General features: G+C 40.4%; 2 protein-coding genes across 2 annotated transcripts in view; one reads left to right on the top strand and one right to left on the bottom strand.

Annotated features, from left to right (window-relative positions):
• Positions 1-18,802, top strand: part of SLC9C2 (solute carrier family 9 member C2 (putative)) — a 96,017-nt gene that overhangs the window by 56,210 nt on the left and 21,005 nt on the right. The window contains exon 21 of the mRNA XM_066254488.1: positions 1,141-1,266. Coding sequence (XP_066110585.1) covers positions 1,141-1,266 — 126 coding nt within the window. The remainder of the gene's footprint in view (positions 1-1,140; positions 1,267-18,802) is intronic.
• On the bottom strand, positions 9,785-10,198 carry LOC136323282 (ubiquitin-conjugating enzyme E2 L3-like). The gene is made up of 2 exons (XM_066255113.1): positions 10,172-10,198; positions 9,785-10,075 (listed from the first exon to the last, which is right to left on the bottom strand). The coding sequence occupies exons 1-2, from the start codon at positions 10,196-10,198 to the stop codon at positions 9,785-9,787; spliced, it is 318 nt and encodes a 105-aa protein (XP_066111210.1).

Below are 18,802 nucleotides of genomic sequence, written 5' to 3'. Positions count from 1 at the left end.
CCATTGATGGCTCCCAGCCATGAGCCACCATGCACAGGGCTTCTGGACAATCCCTGACAGAGTCCTCCCTCCGTGGCCCCAGAGGAAAGCGGGTATGGGACAGGCCATCCTTCTCTGTTATGGCTGTCCCTTTAGTCTCTGTCATACCACGGCAAAGGGTAATATGGTTTCTCCTTTGTGTCTGTGAGAGGGAAGAAAAGGGCTATTTTAGAGTATTCTTCAAATTACACCTCCACACACATTTGGGTTTTTTTTTCCATGATCGCTTTGAAGGTTATATAAGATTCAGTTGAATGCTTGATATCCATAAATAAATAATAACCCCGATGAGCAGAGAGACATTTTTCCTATTGGTTTGTTTAGAAAGATACTGGGTAAACAACCATTCCAGTTACTAATTGAATGTCTACAAATTGTCAAATGGCCAGCCAAAGAGATGTAATGACCATCCCAGGCCATCAGGAGCAAGGTGACGCTGTTTCATTTCATCGAGTCAGTATGTATTGGATGCCTGCTGTGTGCTGGGCTCTTGAGGAAATCAGGATAGTTAGTGGGTATAACACTGCTCCCCAAGCCCATGGGCTCTTAGTCATTTTTCCTTCCATCAACAAAAGTTACATTATGCAGAGGGTGAAACCCATGAGTAAACACCATGCTGCTACAATGCAGTGAGTTCCATAAGGGAGACCTGCAGGAGATGCCGTGGGCATAAGACAGGTAAGTGGTTACCTCTCACCTGGTGGGCGAAGCCTGGGGAGGCTTCTCAGAGTCCTCAAGACTGGAACTGTATCCTCTACAGTGAGAAGGGTTTTATACACATGAGAAAAGACTGAGAGAATGTGGCATCAAGTCATATAGTGACCTACTATGAAGTTTAGATGAAGACAGGGTAGAATATAAGTGTTAACTGGATTATAAAGATGAGAAATTGAATATGAGATAGTATGGCAGTGAAATAGTAATAAGGGGCGAATAGGGACAACAAAGGTTGGACAATACCTTAAATAGAGTGAGAAAGTTAAAAAAAATCCAAGTTTAAATGTCGATAACAGTTGCTTATTTAGATTTTCTTAGTTTAAACCTAACATCCCTTTTTTGTTACAGGATCTGATCACCACTGTTTTGATGGTTCGTTTTCAGGTACTTCTTTCGAAAATCAAAGAACTGAATAAACTTCCAATGGCAATCCCGCCTCCTCCTCCCGAAAAATATCTGCATAATATTGTGTGGCTGGAAAACAAAGATATTTACATTGAGTTCTTCAAGGTAAAGATTCCGTCTTCTGTTCTGGCTCAGGTTTGATAATCACTTTCTATTTTTCCCACTCTATAATGCAAGATTAACAACAAAAAACTGGTAGCAAGAGTCCTGTACTGGCCAGTGGAGGGTAAGTCACAATGGAGGCCCAGTGACACCTAGAAGACTATATTTCATTTTTTTTTTACAAGTTCATCTGAGGATAAATTCTAAGGTCAATTTTTATTTCTACAAAAAAAGGCAGTCAAAACAATATAAAACACATGTAAAGGATATTATTGAGTGAGCTTCAAGTGGAGCTTGACTCTGCAAAGGCTGTGAGTCCAGAGGGAGAGGGAAGGCCATCTTGTTCCTGGGTCAGCCTGGCTGGTTGCTTCGAAGGAAAAGGCCGGAGGCCAGTCGGGTGCTGCTGACCCCAGACTGGTGCTGGCTATAGCCAAGTCCTGCCAATTCCAACCCCGCCAAGGGTCAAACCATGCTGAGGGAGGGCTGAGATGGGGCTGCTGCACTGAGGATTTGGAGAGTGAGCTCCGTGGCATGTTCAGATGGAGCCTGCTGACAGGTGAGCGTGGAATTTCAAATGGATATTCTGACTTTGGCGTTGTCTGCAATGACCAGCACATCTTCTAAAATGGCTGCAGGGAAGAGCGCCAACCTTTGACCTCAGAAGCCTCTCTGAAGAGAAATTCCTCACACAAGTGCAGCATCCTCCCGCTGGCAGGCCCTCCCTGGGGTGGCCACAGACCTGATATTGCAGGGTTTCCCCAAGCAGGCTGGGCCAGGCTGGAGTTCAGTCATCCACAGACATCAGGGTTGACTTTTAATCAACATATTGTGGTAACATTGGTCAGATTTTTTTTTATAAACTCTTATTAATTTTAATGGGATGACATCAATAAATCAGGGTACATATGTTCAAATAAACATTCAATCTCCAGGTTATCGCCTGACCTGTGGTGGCACAGTAGATAAAGTGTCGACCTGGAATGCTGAGGTCTCTGGTTCGAAACCCTGGGCTTGCTCAGTCAAGGCACATACGGGAAGCAACTACTATGAGTTGATGCTTCCTGTTTCTCCTCCTCTTTCTCTCTCTCTTTCTGCCCTCTATCTAAAAAAAAAAAAAAAAAAAAATTCAATAAAGAAACAATCTCCAGGTTATCATGTCATTCAATTATGTTACATACCCATCACCCAAAGTCAGATTGTCCTCCATCACAGTCTATCTGGTTTTCTTTGTGGCCCTCCCCCACCCCTTCCCCTCCCCCCTCCCCTTCCTGCCGGGTAACCACCATACTCTTTTTCCATACTGTTTTCCACAGTGGCTCCACCAGTCTGCATTCCCACCAGCAGTGCAGGAGGGTTCCCTTTTCTCCACATCCTCTCCAGCACTTATTATGTGCTTTTTTTGTTAATAAGTGCCCTTCTGACTGGTGTGACATGATATCTCATTGTGCTTTTATTTTTTTTTATTTTTTAAATTTATTAAATTTAATGCAGTGACATTGATAAATCAGGGTACATATGTTGAGAGAAAACTTCTCTAGATTATTTTCACATTTGATTGTGCTGTATACCCCTCCCCCAAAGTTAAATTGTCTTCTGTCACCTTCTATCTGGTTTTCTTTGTGCGCCTCCCGTACCCCAACCCCTCTCTACCTTCTTCGCCCCTCCCCCCTCCCCCCACCCCCACCCCTGTTGCCATCACATTCTTTTTTTTTTTTTTTTTTTGTATTTTTCTGAAGCTGGAAACGGGAAGAGACAGTCAGACAGACTCCCGCATGTGCCCGACTGGGATCCACCCGGCACGCCCACCAGGGGCGATGCTCTGCCCACCAGGGGGCGATGCTCTGCCCCTCCGGGGCGTCGCTCTGCCGTGATCAGAGCCACTCTAGCACCTGGGGCAGAGGCCAAGGAGCCATCCCCAGCGCCCGGGCCATCTTTGCTCCAATGGAGCCTTGGCTGCGGGAGGGGAAGAGAGAGACAGAGAGGAAGGGGGGGGGTGGAGAAGCAAATGGGCGCTTCTCCTATGTGCCCTGGCTGGGAATCGAACCCGGGTCTCCTGCACGCCAGGCCGATGCTCTACCGCTGAGCCAACCAGCCAGGGCCGTCATCACATTCTTGTTCATGTCTCTGAGTCTCATTTTTATGTCCCTTCTATGTATGGTTTCATATAGTTCTTAGTTTTTTTTCTGATTTACTTATTTCACTCCGTATAATGTTATCAAGGTCCATCCATGTTATTGTAAATGATCCAATGTCATCATTTCTTATGGCTGAGTAGTATTCCATAGTATATATGTACCAAAGCCTTTTAATCCATTCGTCCTCTGACGGACACTTGGGCTGTTTCCAGATCTTCGCTATTGTGAACAATGCTGCCACGAACATGGGGGTGCATTTCTCCTTTTGGAGCCATTCTGTGGTGTCCTTGGGGTATATTCCTAAAAGTGGGATAGCTGGGTCAAAAGGCAGTTTGATTTTCAGTTTTTTGAGGAATCTCCATACTGTTTTCCACAGTGGCTGCACCAGTCTGCATTCCCACCAGCAGTGCAGGAGGGTTCCCTTTTCTCCACATCCTCGCCAGCACTTATTCTGTGTTGTTTTGTTGATGAGCGCCATTCTGGCTGGTGTGAGGTGATATATCATTGTGGTTTTAATTTGCATTTCTCTAATGATTAGTGATGTTGAGCATTTTTTCATATGCCTATTGGCCATCTGTATGTCCTCTTTGGAGAAGTATCTATTCATCTCTTTTGCCCATTTTTGGATTGGATTGTTTGTCTTCCTGGTGTTGAGATTTACAAGTTCTTTATAAATTTTGGTTATTAACTCCTTATCAGACGTATTGTCAAATATGTTCTCCCATTGTGTAGTTTGTCTTTTTATTCTGTTCTTGTTGTCTTTAGCAGTGCAAAAGCTTTTTAGTTTGATATAGTCCCATTTGTTTATCCTGTCTTTTATTTCACTTCCCCGTGGAGATAAATCAGCAAATATATTGCTCTGAGAGATGTCCGAGAGCTTACTGCTTATGTTTTCTTCTAAGATGCTTATGGTTTCATGGCCTACATTTAAGTCTTTTATCCATTTTGAGTTTATTTTTGTGAGTGGTGTAAGCTGGTGATCTAGTTTCCTTTTTTTTGCAGGTAGCTGTCCAATTTTCCCAGCACCATTTGTTAAAGAGGCTGTCTTTACTCCACTGTATTTCCTTACCTCCTTTGTCAAATATCAGTTGTCCATAGAACAGTGGGTTTATTTCTGGGTTCTCTGTTCTGTTCCATTGATCTATATGCCTGTTCTTATACCAGTACCAGGCTGTTTTGAGTACAATGGCCTTGTAGTATAACTTGATATCAGGAAGTGTGATACCTCCCACTTTATTCTTCTTTTTTAAGATTGCTGAGGCTATTCGTGTCCTTTTTTGGTTCCATATAAATTTTTGGAATATGTGTTCTATATCTTTGAAGTATGTCATTGGCATTTTAATTGGTATTGCATTGAATTTATAAATTGCTTTGGGTAATATAGACATTTTAATGATGTTTATTCTTCCTAACCATGAGCACGGTATATGCTTCCACTTGTTTGTATCTTCCTTGATTTCTTTTATCAATGCTTTGTAATTTTCTGAGTACAAGTCTTTAGTCTCCTTGGTTAAGTTTACTCCTAGGTACTTTATTTTTTTGGTTGTAATTGTGAAGGGGATTGTTTCCTTAATTTCTCTTTCTGACTGTTCATTGTTGGTGTATAAAAATGCCTCTGATTTCTGAGTATTGATTTTATATCCTGCCACTTTGCTGAATTCATTTATCAGGTCCAGTAGTTTTTTGACTGAGACTTTAGGGTTTTCTATATACAATATCATATCATCTGCAAATAATGATAGTTTTACTTCTTCTTTTCCATCTTGAATGCCTTTTATTTCTTCTTCTTGTCTGATTGCTGTGGCTAGGACTTCCAGGACTATGTTAAATAAGAGTGGTGAAAGGGGGCACCCCTGCCTTGTTCCTGATCTTAAGGGTATTGCTTTTAATTTTTGCCCATTGAGTATGATGTTGGCTGTGGGTTTCTCATAGATGGCTTTTATCATGTTGAGGTATGTTCCCTGTATTTCCACTTTGCTGAGAGTTTTGATCATGAATGGGTGCTGGATTTTATCAAATGCTTTTTCTGCATCTGTTGAAATTATCATGTGGTTTTTCTCCTTCCTTTGTGTATGTGATGAATCACATTGATTGATTTGCGAATATTGTACCAGCCTTGCCTCCCCAGAATAAATCCCACTTGATCATGGTGTATGATTTTTTCCATATATTGTTGGATCCAGTTTGCTAATATTTTGTTGAGGATTTTAGCATCTATATTCATCAGAGATATTGGCCTATAATTTTCTTTCTTTGTGTTGTCTTTGCCTGGTTTTGGAATCAGAATTATGCTCGCCTCATAAAAGGAGCTTGGAAGTCTTCCTTCCTCTTGAATATTTTGAAATAGTTTGAGAAGGATAGGAGTTAGTTCTTTGAATATTTGGTAGAATTCCGTTGTGAAGCCATCGGGCCCCGGACTTTTCTTTGTTGGGAGTTTTTTGATAACTGTTTCGATCTCCTTTGGTGTAATTGGTCTGTTTAGGTTTTCTGATTCTTCCAGATTGATTTTTGGAAGATTGTACGTTTCAAGGAATTTGTCCATTTCATGTAGGTTGTCTAGTTTTTTGGCATACAGTTCTTCATAGTATTTTCTTACAATATTTTGTATTTCTGTTGTGTCAGTTGTTATTTCTCCTCTCTCATTTCTAATTTTATTTATTTGAGTCCTCTCTCTCTTTTTCTTGGAGAGTCTACTTAAAGGTTTATCAATCTTGTTTACCTTTTCAAAGAACAAGCTCCTAGTTTCATTGATCCTCTGTATTGTTTCTTTAGCTTCTATGTCATTTATTTCTGCTCTGATCTTTATTATTTCCTTCCTTCTACTACATTTGGGCTTTACTTGCTGTTCTTTTTCTAATTCTTTTAGATGCAGGGTTAAGTTGTTTATTTGAGCTTTTTCTAGCTTCTGAAAGTGTGCCTGTAGTGCTATGAACTTCCCTCTCAGCACTGCTTTCGCTGTGTCCCATAAATTTCGAGTTGTTGTATGCTCATTGTCATTCGTTTCTAGGAATTTTTTTTATTTCTTCTTTGATCTCATTCTTAATCCATTCATTATTTAACAACCTGCTATTTGGTTTCCATGTGTTTGAGAATTTTTGAGCTTTTCTGTTGTGGTTCATTTCTAGTTTCATGCCATTGTGATCGGAGAAAGTGCTTGATATGATTTCAGTCTTCTTAAATTTGTTGAGAGCACTTTTGTGCCCTAACATGTGGTCTATCCTAGAGAATGTACCATGAGCACTTGAAAAGAATGTATATTCTGCTGCTTTAGGGTGAAAGGTTCTGAAGATATCTATTAAATCGAGTTGATCTAGTGTTTCCAATAAGTCTGCTGTTTCTTTGTTAATTTTCTTTCTTGAGGATCTATCTAGTGATGTTAGTGGGGTATTGAAATCCCCTACTATTATAGTATTGCTGTTGATCTCGCCCTTTAAATCCATCAAAGTCTGTTTTATATATTTGGGTGCTCCTATATTAGGTGCATAGATATTTATAATAATTATATCTTCCTGTTGGATTACTCCCTTTATCATTATGTAGTGGCCTTCTTTATCTCTTACTATATCCTTTGTTTTAAAGTCCAGTTTGTCTGATATAAGTATTGCTACCCCAGCTTTTTTTTCATTTCCTTTTGCATGAAATGTTTTTTTCCAACCTTTTACCTTCAATCTATGTATATCTTTTGTTCTAAGGTGTGTCTCTTGTAGACAGCATATGTATGGGTCCTGTTTTCTTATCCACGCAGCTACCCTATGTCTTTTGATTGGATTATTTAATCCATTTACATTTAAGGTTATTATTGATATGTAGTTGTTTATTGCCATTTTCTTCTTTAAAGGTGTATTCCTTTTTTGCTATATTCTTTTCCCACTTTGATCTGTTTACAACAGGCCCCTTAACATTTCCTGCAGCATTGGTTTGGTTGTAATGAATTCCTTGAGTTGTTTTTTTGTCTGGGAAGCTTTTTATTTCTCCTTCTATTTTAAATGATAGCCTTGCTGGATAAAGTAGTCTTGGTTGTAGGTTCTTGTTCTGCATTACTTTGAATATTTCTTGCCATTCCCTTCTGACCTCAAGTGTTTCTGTTGAGAAGTTGGATGTCATCCTATGGGGGCTCCTTTGTAGGTGATAACTTTTTTTTCTCTTGCAGCTTTTAATATTTTCTCTTTATTGCTTAGCTTTTGTATTTTAATTATGATGTGTCTTGGTGTAGGTTTCTTTGGGTTTCTCTTTAATGGAGTCCTCTGTGCTTCTTGGACTTGTGAGAGTTTCTCTTGGATTAATTTAGGGAAGTTTTCAGCTATGATATGATTGAACAAAGTCTCTATCCCTTGTTCTTTTTCTTCTTCTTCAGGAACCCCTATGATGTGGATGTTATTTCTCTTCATGTTGTCACAGAGCTCTCTAAGAGTTTCCTCTGACTTTTTGAGTCTCTTTTCTCTTTTCTTCTCTGCTTTCATGCCTTCATTCCAGTTGTCCTCCAACTCGCTGATTCAATCCTCAGCTCTATCTATCCTGTTTTTAATTCCTTCCATCGTGGTCTTTATTTCTGATATTGTATTTGTCATCTCTGACTGATTTTTTTTTATACTTGCTATTTCTTTATTAGGTGTTTATAATGACCAACCGTTGTTGTTCTAAGGTCCCTAAGCATCCTTACAATCATTATTTTGACCTCCGCATCTGGAAGTTTGATTATTTTCATATCACTCAGTTCATCTCCTGAAGGTGTCTCTTGTGGTTTCATTTGGATTGCACTTCTTTGTCTTCTCATTGTCTGTTTTTGGGTGTTTTATTTGTAGAGTTGGTTGAGTCTAGGCTTGGTGTTGTCTGCCTCCAGTTTTCAGTTGTGTTATTTCCAGGTCTTCTTGGGTTGGTATCAGCTGTTATCTGTAATCCACTTTTGGATTTGGGCAGCTTTGAAGTCTTGATTTGTTTGTTTTCTTAACAGGTGATAGTCTTGTTTACTGATCTCAGCAGGGGACTTCCTTGAAACTGTATCCAGGAATGCTGTGGGTGTAACCTGAGACTCTGAAGGTCTCTTTAACCAACTAATCTCCCTGGGGGCAGGGTGTTTTCTCAGCTTCAGTAGGGGGAGGTGTATCTCAGATCTCCATGGAGACCTGAGTTACTGCCCCTCCTCCCCACTTCTTGTTTTCAGCTCTGTCTTGTTGTGCTGATTGGAGCTGGATAGATGTCTGGAGATCTCTGATCCGGAAGCAATTCAGCTCTGTTTTGTGAAAGGTTCAGTCCCTCCCCCAGCTATGGCCGCCTCCAGCACAGATGAGTCAGCTTTTTTAGGTCGTCTCCTTCATTCCTTAGCCCCTCACAGTCTGTCCCTTTCTCTTTCCTTTCCACTTGGGAGATAAGCTGGTCTTTTCAACACACCTCGCTCCCTGGTCGCCAGGCAAGTGGCTGTGAGCAGTAGTTTCTGCCCTTTTCCCTTGTGTGAGATCCCCTCTGGGCTCTCAGCCTCACCCCCCCTCCCTTCCTGTAAGCAGGGGAGATTCAGGCGCTCCCTACCAGGATTGTGGCTTCTTCTTTGCTCCTTGGTTTTTGAGAGCTGTTCTTGCAGTTCAGAGTTGGTTTTTCATGCTGATTTTTCCTAAATTGATTTGTATTCCAGGTTGGTGGTGAGAGCTGGGCGTCTGTGCGTCCGCCTACTCCGCTGCCATCTTTTTTTCCCCAACATTGGTCAGATTTTTACAGAAGAGCTGGGCCTCCCTTTTCACAGCTTTTTTTAGGGGGTTGGTGGTGGTGGTGGTGATAGTAGTTATTTGTTTTAATTTTTTTTTTTAAAGATACTATAAATTGGAACCAGGACAATTTGAACAAACTCCCACACTGGGCATTGCAAGATGAGAGAAGAGAAGCCACCAGACTGGACAGAGCTGTCTCTTCTCCTTTGTGGAGGAGATGTGGCATGGGTTTGGGGAAGTGAATGAGTGAAAAATAAACTTAATGCAGGAAAGTGGGAGTTGCAAGGGCAGGGGAAGAAAGGGGGACCACAACCTTTTATTTTAAACCTTAAGGTCTAAATGTAAATAGAATATTTTGGATAAATTGGGACAAGAAGAGAAACACCATTCTTTAAGAGTAGAATGAAGCAGTGATTTTTAAAACAAAGAAAGCAGAACTAGAACATCTTAAATTTTTAATCCTTTCTTTACAGGTTACCTAGATCACTTTTGATTAAGAAAACTGTAGAAAGTTAGTAACTGCCACAAGCGAACACCAGGCGGTGGCATCTGTCAATTTTCCACAGAGTCCTGCTTTGCGGGGTGTCTCAATGCACTGCTCAGGGTCTCTGCTCACACTCGCTGGAATCAATTGTGGCAGATTTTAGTCCATTTTCCCCATATTTCTTTGTAAACTCTTTAGCATTCTTACAGAAATTTTTTATGGTCCTTAGAGTATTCTTCAGCTAGGTCAGCCCAAAGTGGGTGCTCCGGCTGGGGGTCATTCACCAGTGCTATGAGGGACTGGATTACTTGGTTGGTTTTGGTTGCTGGCTTCCAGTTTTCAGCACTAATTACTGGCAGGCAGACCTGCCCCTTTTCATCAATGTTGGGGTGATAGATCTTTGTTTTAAATGTGATCTTCGGTGGTTTGAATGGGTACTCTTCTGTAAAGTTTATTTCGATTCTGAAGGCCCCCTTATCATAGGGAGGGTTGTCAGGAACAATAAGCCCTTGCTAAGTCAATAAATTAGCTTCATCAACCTGGATGTTACAGAAGTTTTTCATTCCACATTTGTGGATTTCTTCAAGCTCCTTCATCAGCCTCCTGCTAGCTGCCATCTTGGATCTGGTGCTGCTGCTTTCCCAGTGTTGAGTATATTTCATTTTGAGCCTAAAAGGCAATAATCATGTTTTCACAATGGATTACCCACTTAGGGTGAGCCATCTCTGTGACCCGATTGTTACCAGTCCCATGTTTTATGTTGTGGAGTTCTGGACTTCCCTAGGTGCGCTCTGGAAGAGACTTTTTAGAGCAAGGTTCTCAAATTTAAATGAATGTGAAGGCCGGGAGGATAATATAAACATAAAAGCAGCTGGGTGTAGTGTAATGGAAAATAGTGAGGAGTGTGGTGTATTCAGGAGTTCTTGTGCTGTCTACAGTCAGCTGAGTGTGGCTATGGGAGTTTGGGCTCTCCCAACAAACATTTCTTGAATACCCTTTATGTGCCAGAGACTATTCTGGGTTTGGGGGTATGGCAGTGAACAAAATAAATGAAGTCACTGCTTTCATGGATGGAGATGGACGGTAAACACACCAACACGTAAGTAGATAGTCTGCCAGATGGAGAGACATTCATTTTACATGAAGTGGTCTGTAAGGTGACCTTTGCAAAGGGATTTGAAGGAAGTGGAGGAACAAGCCATGTAGATGGGAGAAGGACACCCCAGGCAGGTTTCAACGCCCAGAGGTAGAACACCGCTGGAATGTTTGAGGACCTCACAAAGGCAGGCGCGGTGTTGGAGGGAGCAGCTGTGGGTATCTGAGTCTGCAGGACTCTGCAGGCTGTGGTAAGCACTGGTGTTTTCTCTGAATTAAATAGAAACCAACTGGAAGGTTTGCAACAGAGAAGTGACATGATCCAACATGTTTAAAAATGACTGTCCTGCTGTTGTGTTGAGATAAGGCGATAAAGGATCAAAGGCATGCCAGGGAGACCAGTTAGGAGGTGATTGCTGTCAGAGAGGCAGGGCATAATGGTGGCTTTGACTAGTGCAAGGGTGAGAAGCGGTCAGATCTTTAATATTTTATAGAGAGAGCTTCTAGGTGCTGATGGAGTGAATGTGGTGATGGAGAGAGCGTAACTTCTGGAATTTTAGTCTGAATAGAACAGAGTTACCATTTACTTAGATGGGGAAGGGAAAATTTATATGATGGTGGCGGTGGACAAGAGTTTGATTCTGAAGACGTTGACCTTGAGAAAGCTATCAGACATCCAATGCAGATGCTGAGTAGGCATTTGAATGGATAACTGGAACGCAGGTGGGAGGCCAAAATGGGAGCATAGAGATGCTATTTAAGGTCTTGAGACTAGGTCGTTGGCTCCAGCAGGGGGTTACTCGGTCTGCTGAAGGCCCATGGTCAAGGCACATGTGAGAAAGCAATCAATGAACAACTAAGAAGTCGCAACGCGCAACGAGAAACTGATGATTGATGCTTCTCATCTCTCTCTGTTCCTGTCTGTCTGTCCCTGTCTATCTCTGCCTCTGTAAAAATAAAATAAAATAAAATAAGGTCTTGAGACTTTATGAGATAACTTAAGGAATTATTGTGGACATCCAAAAATTGAGTCCTTGCTAGCCAACATTTAGAAGTGTGGAGATAAGGAAGAATTAGCAAAAAGAATTGAAGATAGAAAAAGAGATCAGATTTGTGGTTACCATAGGTAGGAGGCAGAGGAAGCTGGAGGAACTGGAGGAGGGTAGATAGATAAGTTACTTATCTTTTCATTTCCAAGTTATAAGATAAAAGTCCTGGGGATATGATGTCCAACATGATGGCTGTAAGTTCACCCTGCTGTATGAGATATTTGAAAGTTGCTGAGAGAGTAGATCCTGAAAGTTCTCATCACCTGTTAAAACCTCTGTTCGATTTTTGGAGCTAGGAAAACTGTGAGAAAGAGTGGCACTCGCTGGACCACAAATTTGGTTGTACTTGGCCTTGCGGTCCAGCCATGTAGTGTGTAAGGCATCTGTTTGACTATAATAAGGATGCTTTCCTTGTTTTCTAGAAAGACAGCAATCATAATGGGGTTGTATGGAGCTGTGAATATCTAATTCCTTTTCTGCCATGCTAGTGTTTTTACTTCATGCCAGAAGTTTTTGAAATTCTCTTTTGAAATTGATTTCAAACCTAGTTAAATTAGACTCTTTTGATTGAAAGTAACAAAAACCTACTTGAACTCGTTTAAGCAGAAGGGGTGTACTGGAAAGATTATGGTGTGCAGGAGCTAAGCATTGAGTGATGAGCCCCGGGCAGGTGGGAGTCAGGCCGGCTCTGAGACATCAGTGATAGGAATGGGTGGACTTTTTTTTTTTTATAAATAAATTTTTATTTTAATGGGGTGACATCAATAAATCAGGGTACATATATTCAGAGAAAACATTTCCATGTTATCTTGTCATTTAGTTCTGTTGCATACCCATCACCCAAAGAGAGATCGTCCTCTGTCACCCTCTATCCAGTTTTCTTTGTACCCCCCCTCCTCCTCCCCCTCTCCCTCCTTCCCTCCCCCCCACCCCCCGTAACCCCCACACTCCTGTCCATGTCTCTTAGTCTCGCTTTTATGTCCCACCAATGTATGGAATCCTGCAGTTCTTGTTTTTTTCTGATTCACTTATTTCACTCCGCATAATGTTATCAAGATTCCACCATTCTGCTGTAAGTGATCCGATGTCATCATTTCTTCTAGCTGAATAGTATACCATAGTGTATATGTGCCCCATCTTCTTTATCCAGTCTTCTATTTTTTTACAGTGATTAAAAGCCTTTAAGCAAACTCTTGGCCAATACAGCAAGAATCCATAAAAGAGTAGTGTCCTTAACATGTTTACAAAGTCCAAGTTGGCCCCATCACCATGCCAAATCCCTGAAAAATACAACCCAACCACAGTTCAGTCTGTTAGGAGCTGTCACAGGGAGCAGGAGTCCAGGAAAAGTCCACATCCTGGAAAAGTCCACATGGTACTGGAATTGTCACCATTCTATACTTTGCAGCTCATGTCCAAGTCCCAGTGACCGCTGCTTCTAGCTGGTAATGATTCAGGTAGACTGGAAAAGCCATTTGCAGCATGCGTGGATATAGAGCTTCTGTTCTCCTCTGCCTGGAGAGATGAGACCAGGTTGCTTTTCCCTGGAGCTCTGCAACTGTGGCATGGTAAAGAGAACCTTGGGATACCCTAAGCTGGGTGGCAAAGGTAGATTCATAATAGAAGTTGGCAATAGGGGGAAAGAGAGCTCTAAAATAGGAGTAGGTCGCCTGACCAGTGGTAGCACAGTGGATAAAGTGTTGACCTGTAGCACTGAGGTCACTGGTTCAAATCCCTGGACTTGCCCGGTCAAGGCACATACGGGAAGCAACTAATATGAGGTAATGCTTCCTGCTCCTCTAATCCCCCTTTCTCTCTGCTCTCTCTAAAATGAATAAATAAAACCTAAAAAATAAAATAAAATAGGAGTAGGTCCCAGCCTGAAATATGAGTGGGGCATTGAGGTAGTAGGGATAAAGAAAACACTATATATTAAGCAAAGCCGCAGAAAATAGGACTATCAACACCCACAACAGAGATCTTTGAGGGAAGAATAAAAAAACCTGACTATTCAGGCAAAACATAGTTAAGTGGCCCTTGTGCAAATGAGATCAGTTTACCTGCTTCTTGGAAGAAATACCGTAGGCTCGTCCACAGTGTTGTAGATGGGGCCGACGGCCCTGGGCACCTTCAGCCTTCAGTGGCAAACCCCAGCTTTCTGGGCAAGGTTAGGTCATAGGTGGCTGGAGCAGGGCTGGAAGAGACTGAACCCTCCCTTAGAGGAGCGAGGGGGAAGCCAACCTTCCAGTGTCCCTGTTTCCTCACAGCAGAGGCATGTAAGCCTGGCAGGCTTTAGCTCAATGATCTTTCCACTATTGAAGCAGGACCCAGATGGCATCCTAGGAGACCCCTTTGGGGTGTTGGAGCCTATAAGGGTGTATCCTAAAAGCTGGTAGTTCCCCTGATCTCTATTGGGCTTTTTCTGCCTCTAGGTATCTTTTTTTTTTTTTTAATATTAATATTTTTTTTATTAAATTTAATGCAGTGACATTGATAAATTAGGGTACATATGTTGAGAGAAAATATCTCTAGATTATTTTGACATTTGATTGTGCTGTATACCCCTCCCGCAAAGTTAAATTGTCTTCTGTCACCTTCTATCTGGTTTTCTTTGTGCCCCTCCCCTCCCCTAACCCCTCTCTCCTTCTTCACCCCCTCCCCCCTCCCCCAACCCCCCCCCGCCCCTGTTGCCATCACATTCTTGTTCATGTTTCTGAGTCTCATTTTTATGTCCCTTCTATGTATGGATTCATCTCAGTTTTTTTTCTGATTTACTTATTTCACTCCGTATAATGTTATCAAGGTCCATCCATGCTATTGTAAATGATCCGATGTCATCATTTCTTATGGCTGAGTAGTATTCCATAGTATATATGTACCAAAGTTTTTTAATCCACTCGTCCTCTGACGGACACTTGGGCTGTTTCCAGATCTTCGCTATTGTGAACAATGCTGCCACAAACATGCGGGTGCATTTCTCCTTTTCGAGCCGTTCTATGGTGTCCTTGGGGTATATTCCTAAAAGTGGGATAGCTGGGTCAAAAGGCGGTTCGATTTTCAGTTTTTTGAGGAATCTCCATACTGTTTTCCACAGTGGCTGCACCAGTCTGCATTCCCACCAGCAGTGCAGGAGGGTCCCCCCTTCTCCACATCCTCGCCAGCACTTATTCTGTGTTGTTTTGTTGATAAGCGCCATTCTGACTGGTGTAAGGTGATATCTCATTGTGGTTTTAATTTGCATTTCTCTAATGATTAGTGATGTTGAGCATTTTTTCATATGCCTATTGGCCATCTGTATGTCCTCTTTGGAGAAGTGTCTATTCATCTCTTTTGCCTATTTTTGGATTGGGTTGTTTGTCTTCCTGGTGTTGAGTTTTACAAGTTCTTTATAAATTTTGGTTATTAACTCCTTATCAGACGTATTGTCAAATATGTTCTCCCATTGTGTAGTTTGTCTTTTTATTCTGTTCTTGTTGTCTTTAGCTGTGCAAAAGCTTTTTAGTTTGATATAGTCCCATTTGTTTATCCTGTCTTTTATTTCACTTCCCCGTGGAGATAAATCAGCAAATATATTGCTCTGAGAGATGTCGGAGAGCTTACTGCCTATGTTTTCTTCTAAGATGCTTATGGTTTCATGGCCTACATTCAAGTCTTTTATCCATTTTGAGTTTATTTTTGTGAGTGGTGTAAGCTGGTGATCTAGTTTCATTTTTTTGCAGGTAGCTGTCCAATTTCCCAACACCATTTGTTAAAGAGGCTGTCTTTACTCCATTGTATTTCCTTACCTCCTTTGTCAAATATCAGTTGTCCATAGAACTGTGGGTTTATTTCTGGGTTCTCTGTTCTATTCCATTGATCTATATGCCTGTTCTTATGCCAGTACCAGGCTGTTTTGAGTACAATGGCCTTGTAGTATAACTTGATATCAGGAAGTGTGATACCTCCCACTTTATTCTTCTTTTTTAAGATTGCTGAGGCTATTCGTGTCCTTTTTTGGTTCCATATAAATTTTTGGAATATGTGGTCTATATCTTTGAAGTATGTCATTGGTATTTTAATTGGTATTGCATTGAATTTATAAATTGCTTTGGGTAATATAGACATTTTAATGATGTTTATTCTTCCTAACCATGAGCACGGTATATGCTTCCACTTGTTAGTATCTTCCTTGATTTCTTTTATCAATGTTTTGTAATTTTCCGAGTACAAGTCTTTAGTCTCCTTGGTTAAGTTTACTCCTAGGTACTTTATTTTTTTGGTTGTAATTGTGAAGGGGATTGTTTCCTTAATTTCTCTTTCTGACTGTTCATTGTTGGTGTATAAAAATGCCTCTGATTTCTGAGTATTGATTTTATATCCTGCCACTTTGCTGAATTCATTTATCAGGTCCAGTAGTTTTTTGACTGAGACTTTAGGGTTTTCTATATACAATATCATATCATCTGCAAATAATGATAGTTTTACTTCTTCTTTTCCAACTTGAATGCCTTTTATTTCTTCTTCTTGTCTGATTGCTGTGGCTAGGACTTCCAGGACTATGTTAAATAAGAGTGGTGAAAGGGGGCACCCCTGCCTTGTTCCTGATCTTAAGGGTATTGCTTTTAATTTTTGCCCATTGAGTATGATGTTGGCTGTGGGTTTCTCATAGATGGCTTTTATCATGTTGAGGTATGTTCCCTGTATTCCCACTTTGCTGAGAGTTTTGATCATGAATGGGTGCTGGATTTTATCAAATGCTTTTTCTGCATCTATTGAAATTATCATATGGTTTTTCTCCTTCTTTTTGTTTATGTGATGAATCACATTGATTGATTTACGAATATTGTACCAGCCTTGCCTCCCCAGAATAAATCCCACTTGATCATGGTGTATGATTTTTTCCATATATTGTTGGATCCGGTTTGCTAATATTTTGTTGAGGATTTTAGCATCTATATTCATCAGAGATATTGGCCTATAATTTTCTTTCTTTGTGTGGTCTTTGCCTGGTTTTGGAATCAGAATTATGCTCGCCTCATAAAAGGAGTTTGGAAGTCTTCCTTCCTCTTGAATTTTTTGAAATAGTTTGAGAAGGATAGGAGTTAGTTCTTTGAATATTTGGTAGAATTCCGTTGTGAAGCCATCGGGCCCCGGACTTTTCTTTGTTGGGAGTTTTTTGATAACTGTTTCGATCTCCTTTGGTGTAATTGGTCTGTTTAAGTTTTCTGATTCTTCCAGATTGATTTTTGGAAGATTGTACGTTTCAAGGAATTTGTCCATTTCATGTAGGTTGTCTAGTTTTTTGGCATACAGTTCTTCATAGTATTTTCTTACAATATTTTGTATTTCTGTTGTGTCAGTTGTTATTTCTCCTCTCTCATTTCTAATTTTATTTATTTGAGTCCTCTCTCTCTTTTTCTTGGAGAGTCTACTTAAAGGTGCATCAATCTTGTTTACCTTTTCAAAGAACCAGCTCCTAGTTTCATTGATCTTCTGTATTGTTTCTTTAGCCTCTATGTCATTTATTTCTGCTCTGATCTTTATTATTTCCTTCCTTCTACTACATTTGGGCTTTACTTGCTGTTCTTTTTCTAATTCTTTTAGATGCAGGGTTAAGTTGTTTATTTGAGCTTTTTCTAGCTTCTGAAAGTGTGCCTGTAGTGCTATGAACTTCCCTCTCAGCACTGCTTTCGCTGTGTCCCATAAATTTTGAGTTGTTGTATGCTCATTGTCATTCGTTTCTAGGAATTTCTTTATTTCTTCTTTGATCTCATTCTTAATCCATTCATTATTTAACAACCTGCTATTTGGTTTCCATGTGTTTGAGAATTTTTGAGCTTTTCTGCTGTGATTCATTTCTAGTTTCATGCCGTTGTGATCGGAGAAAGTGCTTGATATGATTTCAGTCTTCTTAAATTTGTTGAGAGCACTTTTGTGCCCTAACATGTGGTCTATCCTAGAGAATGTACCATGAGCACTTGAAAAGAATGTATATTCTGCTGCTTTAGGGTGAAAGGTTCTGAAGATATCTATTAAATCGAGTTGATCTAGTGTTTCCAATAAGTCTGCTGTTTCTTTGTTAATTTTCTTTCTTGAGGATCTATCTAGTGATGTTAGTGGGGTATTGAAATCCCCTACTATTATAGTATTGCTGTTGATCTCGTCCTTTAAATCCATCAAAGTCTGTTTTATATATTTGGGTGCTCCTATATTAGGTGCATAGATATTTATAATAGTTATATCTTCCTGTTGGATTACTCCCTTTATCATTATGTAGTGGCCTTCTTTATCTCTTACTATATCCTTTGTTTTAAAGTCCAGTTTGTCTGATATAAGTATTGCTACCCCAGCTTTTTTTTCATTTCCGTTTGCATGAAACATTTTTTTCCATCCTTTTACCTTCAATCTGTGTGTGTCTTTTGTTCTAAGGTGTGTCTCTTGTAGACAACATATGTATGGGTCCTGTTTTCTTATCCACGCAGCTACCCTATGTCTTTTGATTGGATCATTTAATCCATTTACATTTAAGGTTATTATTGATATGTAGTTGTTTATTGCCATTTTCTTCTTTAAAGGTGTATTCCTTTTTTGCTATATTCTTTTCCCACTTTGATCTGTTTACAACAGGCCCCTTAACATTTCTTGCAGCATTGGTTTGGTTGTAATGAATTCCTTGAGTTGTTTTTTGTCTGGGAAGCTTTTTATTTCTCCTTCTATTTTAAATGATAGCCTTGCTGGATAAAGTAGTCTTGGTTGTAGGTTCTTGTTCTGCATTACTTTGAATATTTCTTGCCATTCCCTTCTGACCTCAAGTGTTTCTGTTGAGAAGTTGGATGTCATCCTATGGGGGCTCCTTTGTAGGTGATAACTTTTTTTTCTCTTGCAGCTTTTAATATTTTCTCTTTATCGCTTAGCTTTTGTATTTTAATTATGATGTGTCTTGGTGTAGGTTTCTTTGGGTTTCTCTTTAATGGAGTCCTCTGTGCTTCTTGGATTTGTGAGAGTTTCTCTTGCATTAATTTAGGGAAGTTTTCAGCTATGATATGATTGAACAAAGTCTCTATCCCTTGTTCTTTTTCTTCTTCTTCAGGAACCCCT

This window comes from Saccopteryx bilineata, chromosome 2, assembly GCF_036850765.1.
Source record: "Saccopteryx bilineata isolate mSacBil1 chromosome 2, mSacBil1_pri_phased_curated, whole genome shotgun sequence".
Taxonomy (NCBI): domain Eukaryota; kingdom Metazoa; phylum Chordata; class Mammalia; order Chiroptera; family Emballonuridae; genus Saccopteryx; species Saccopteryx bilineata.
Note: the sequence above shows the minus strand (reverse complement) of the source record. Positions and strands in the feature narration are given on the sequence as shown.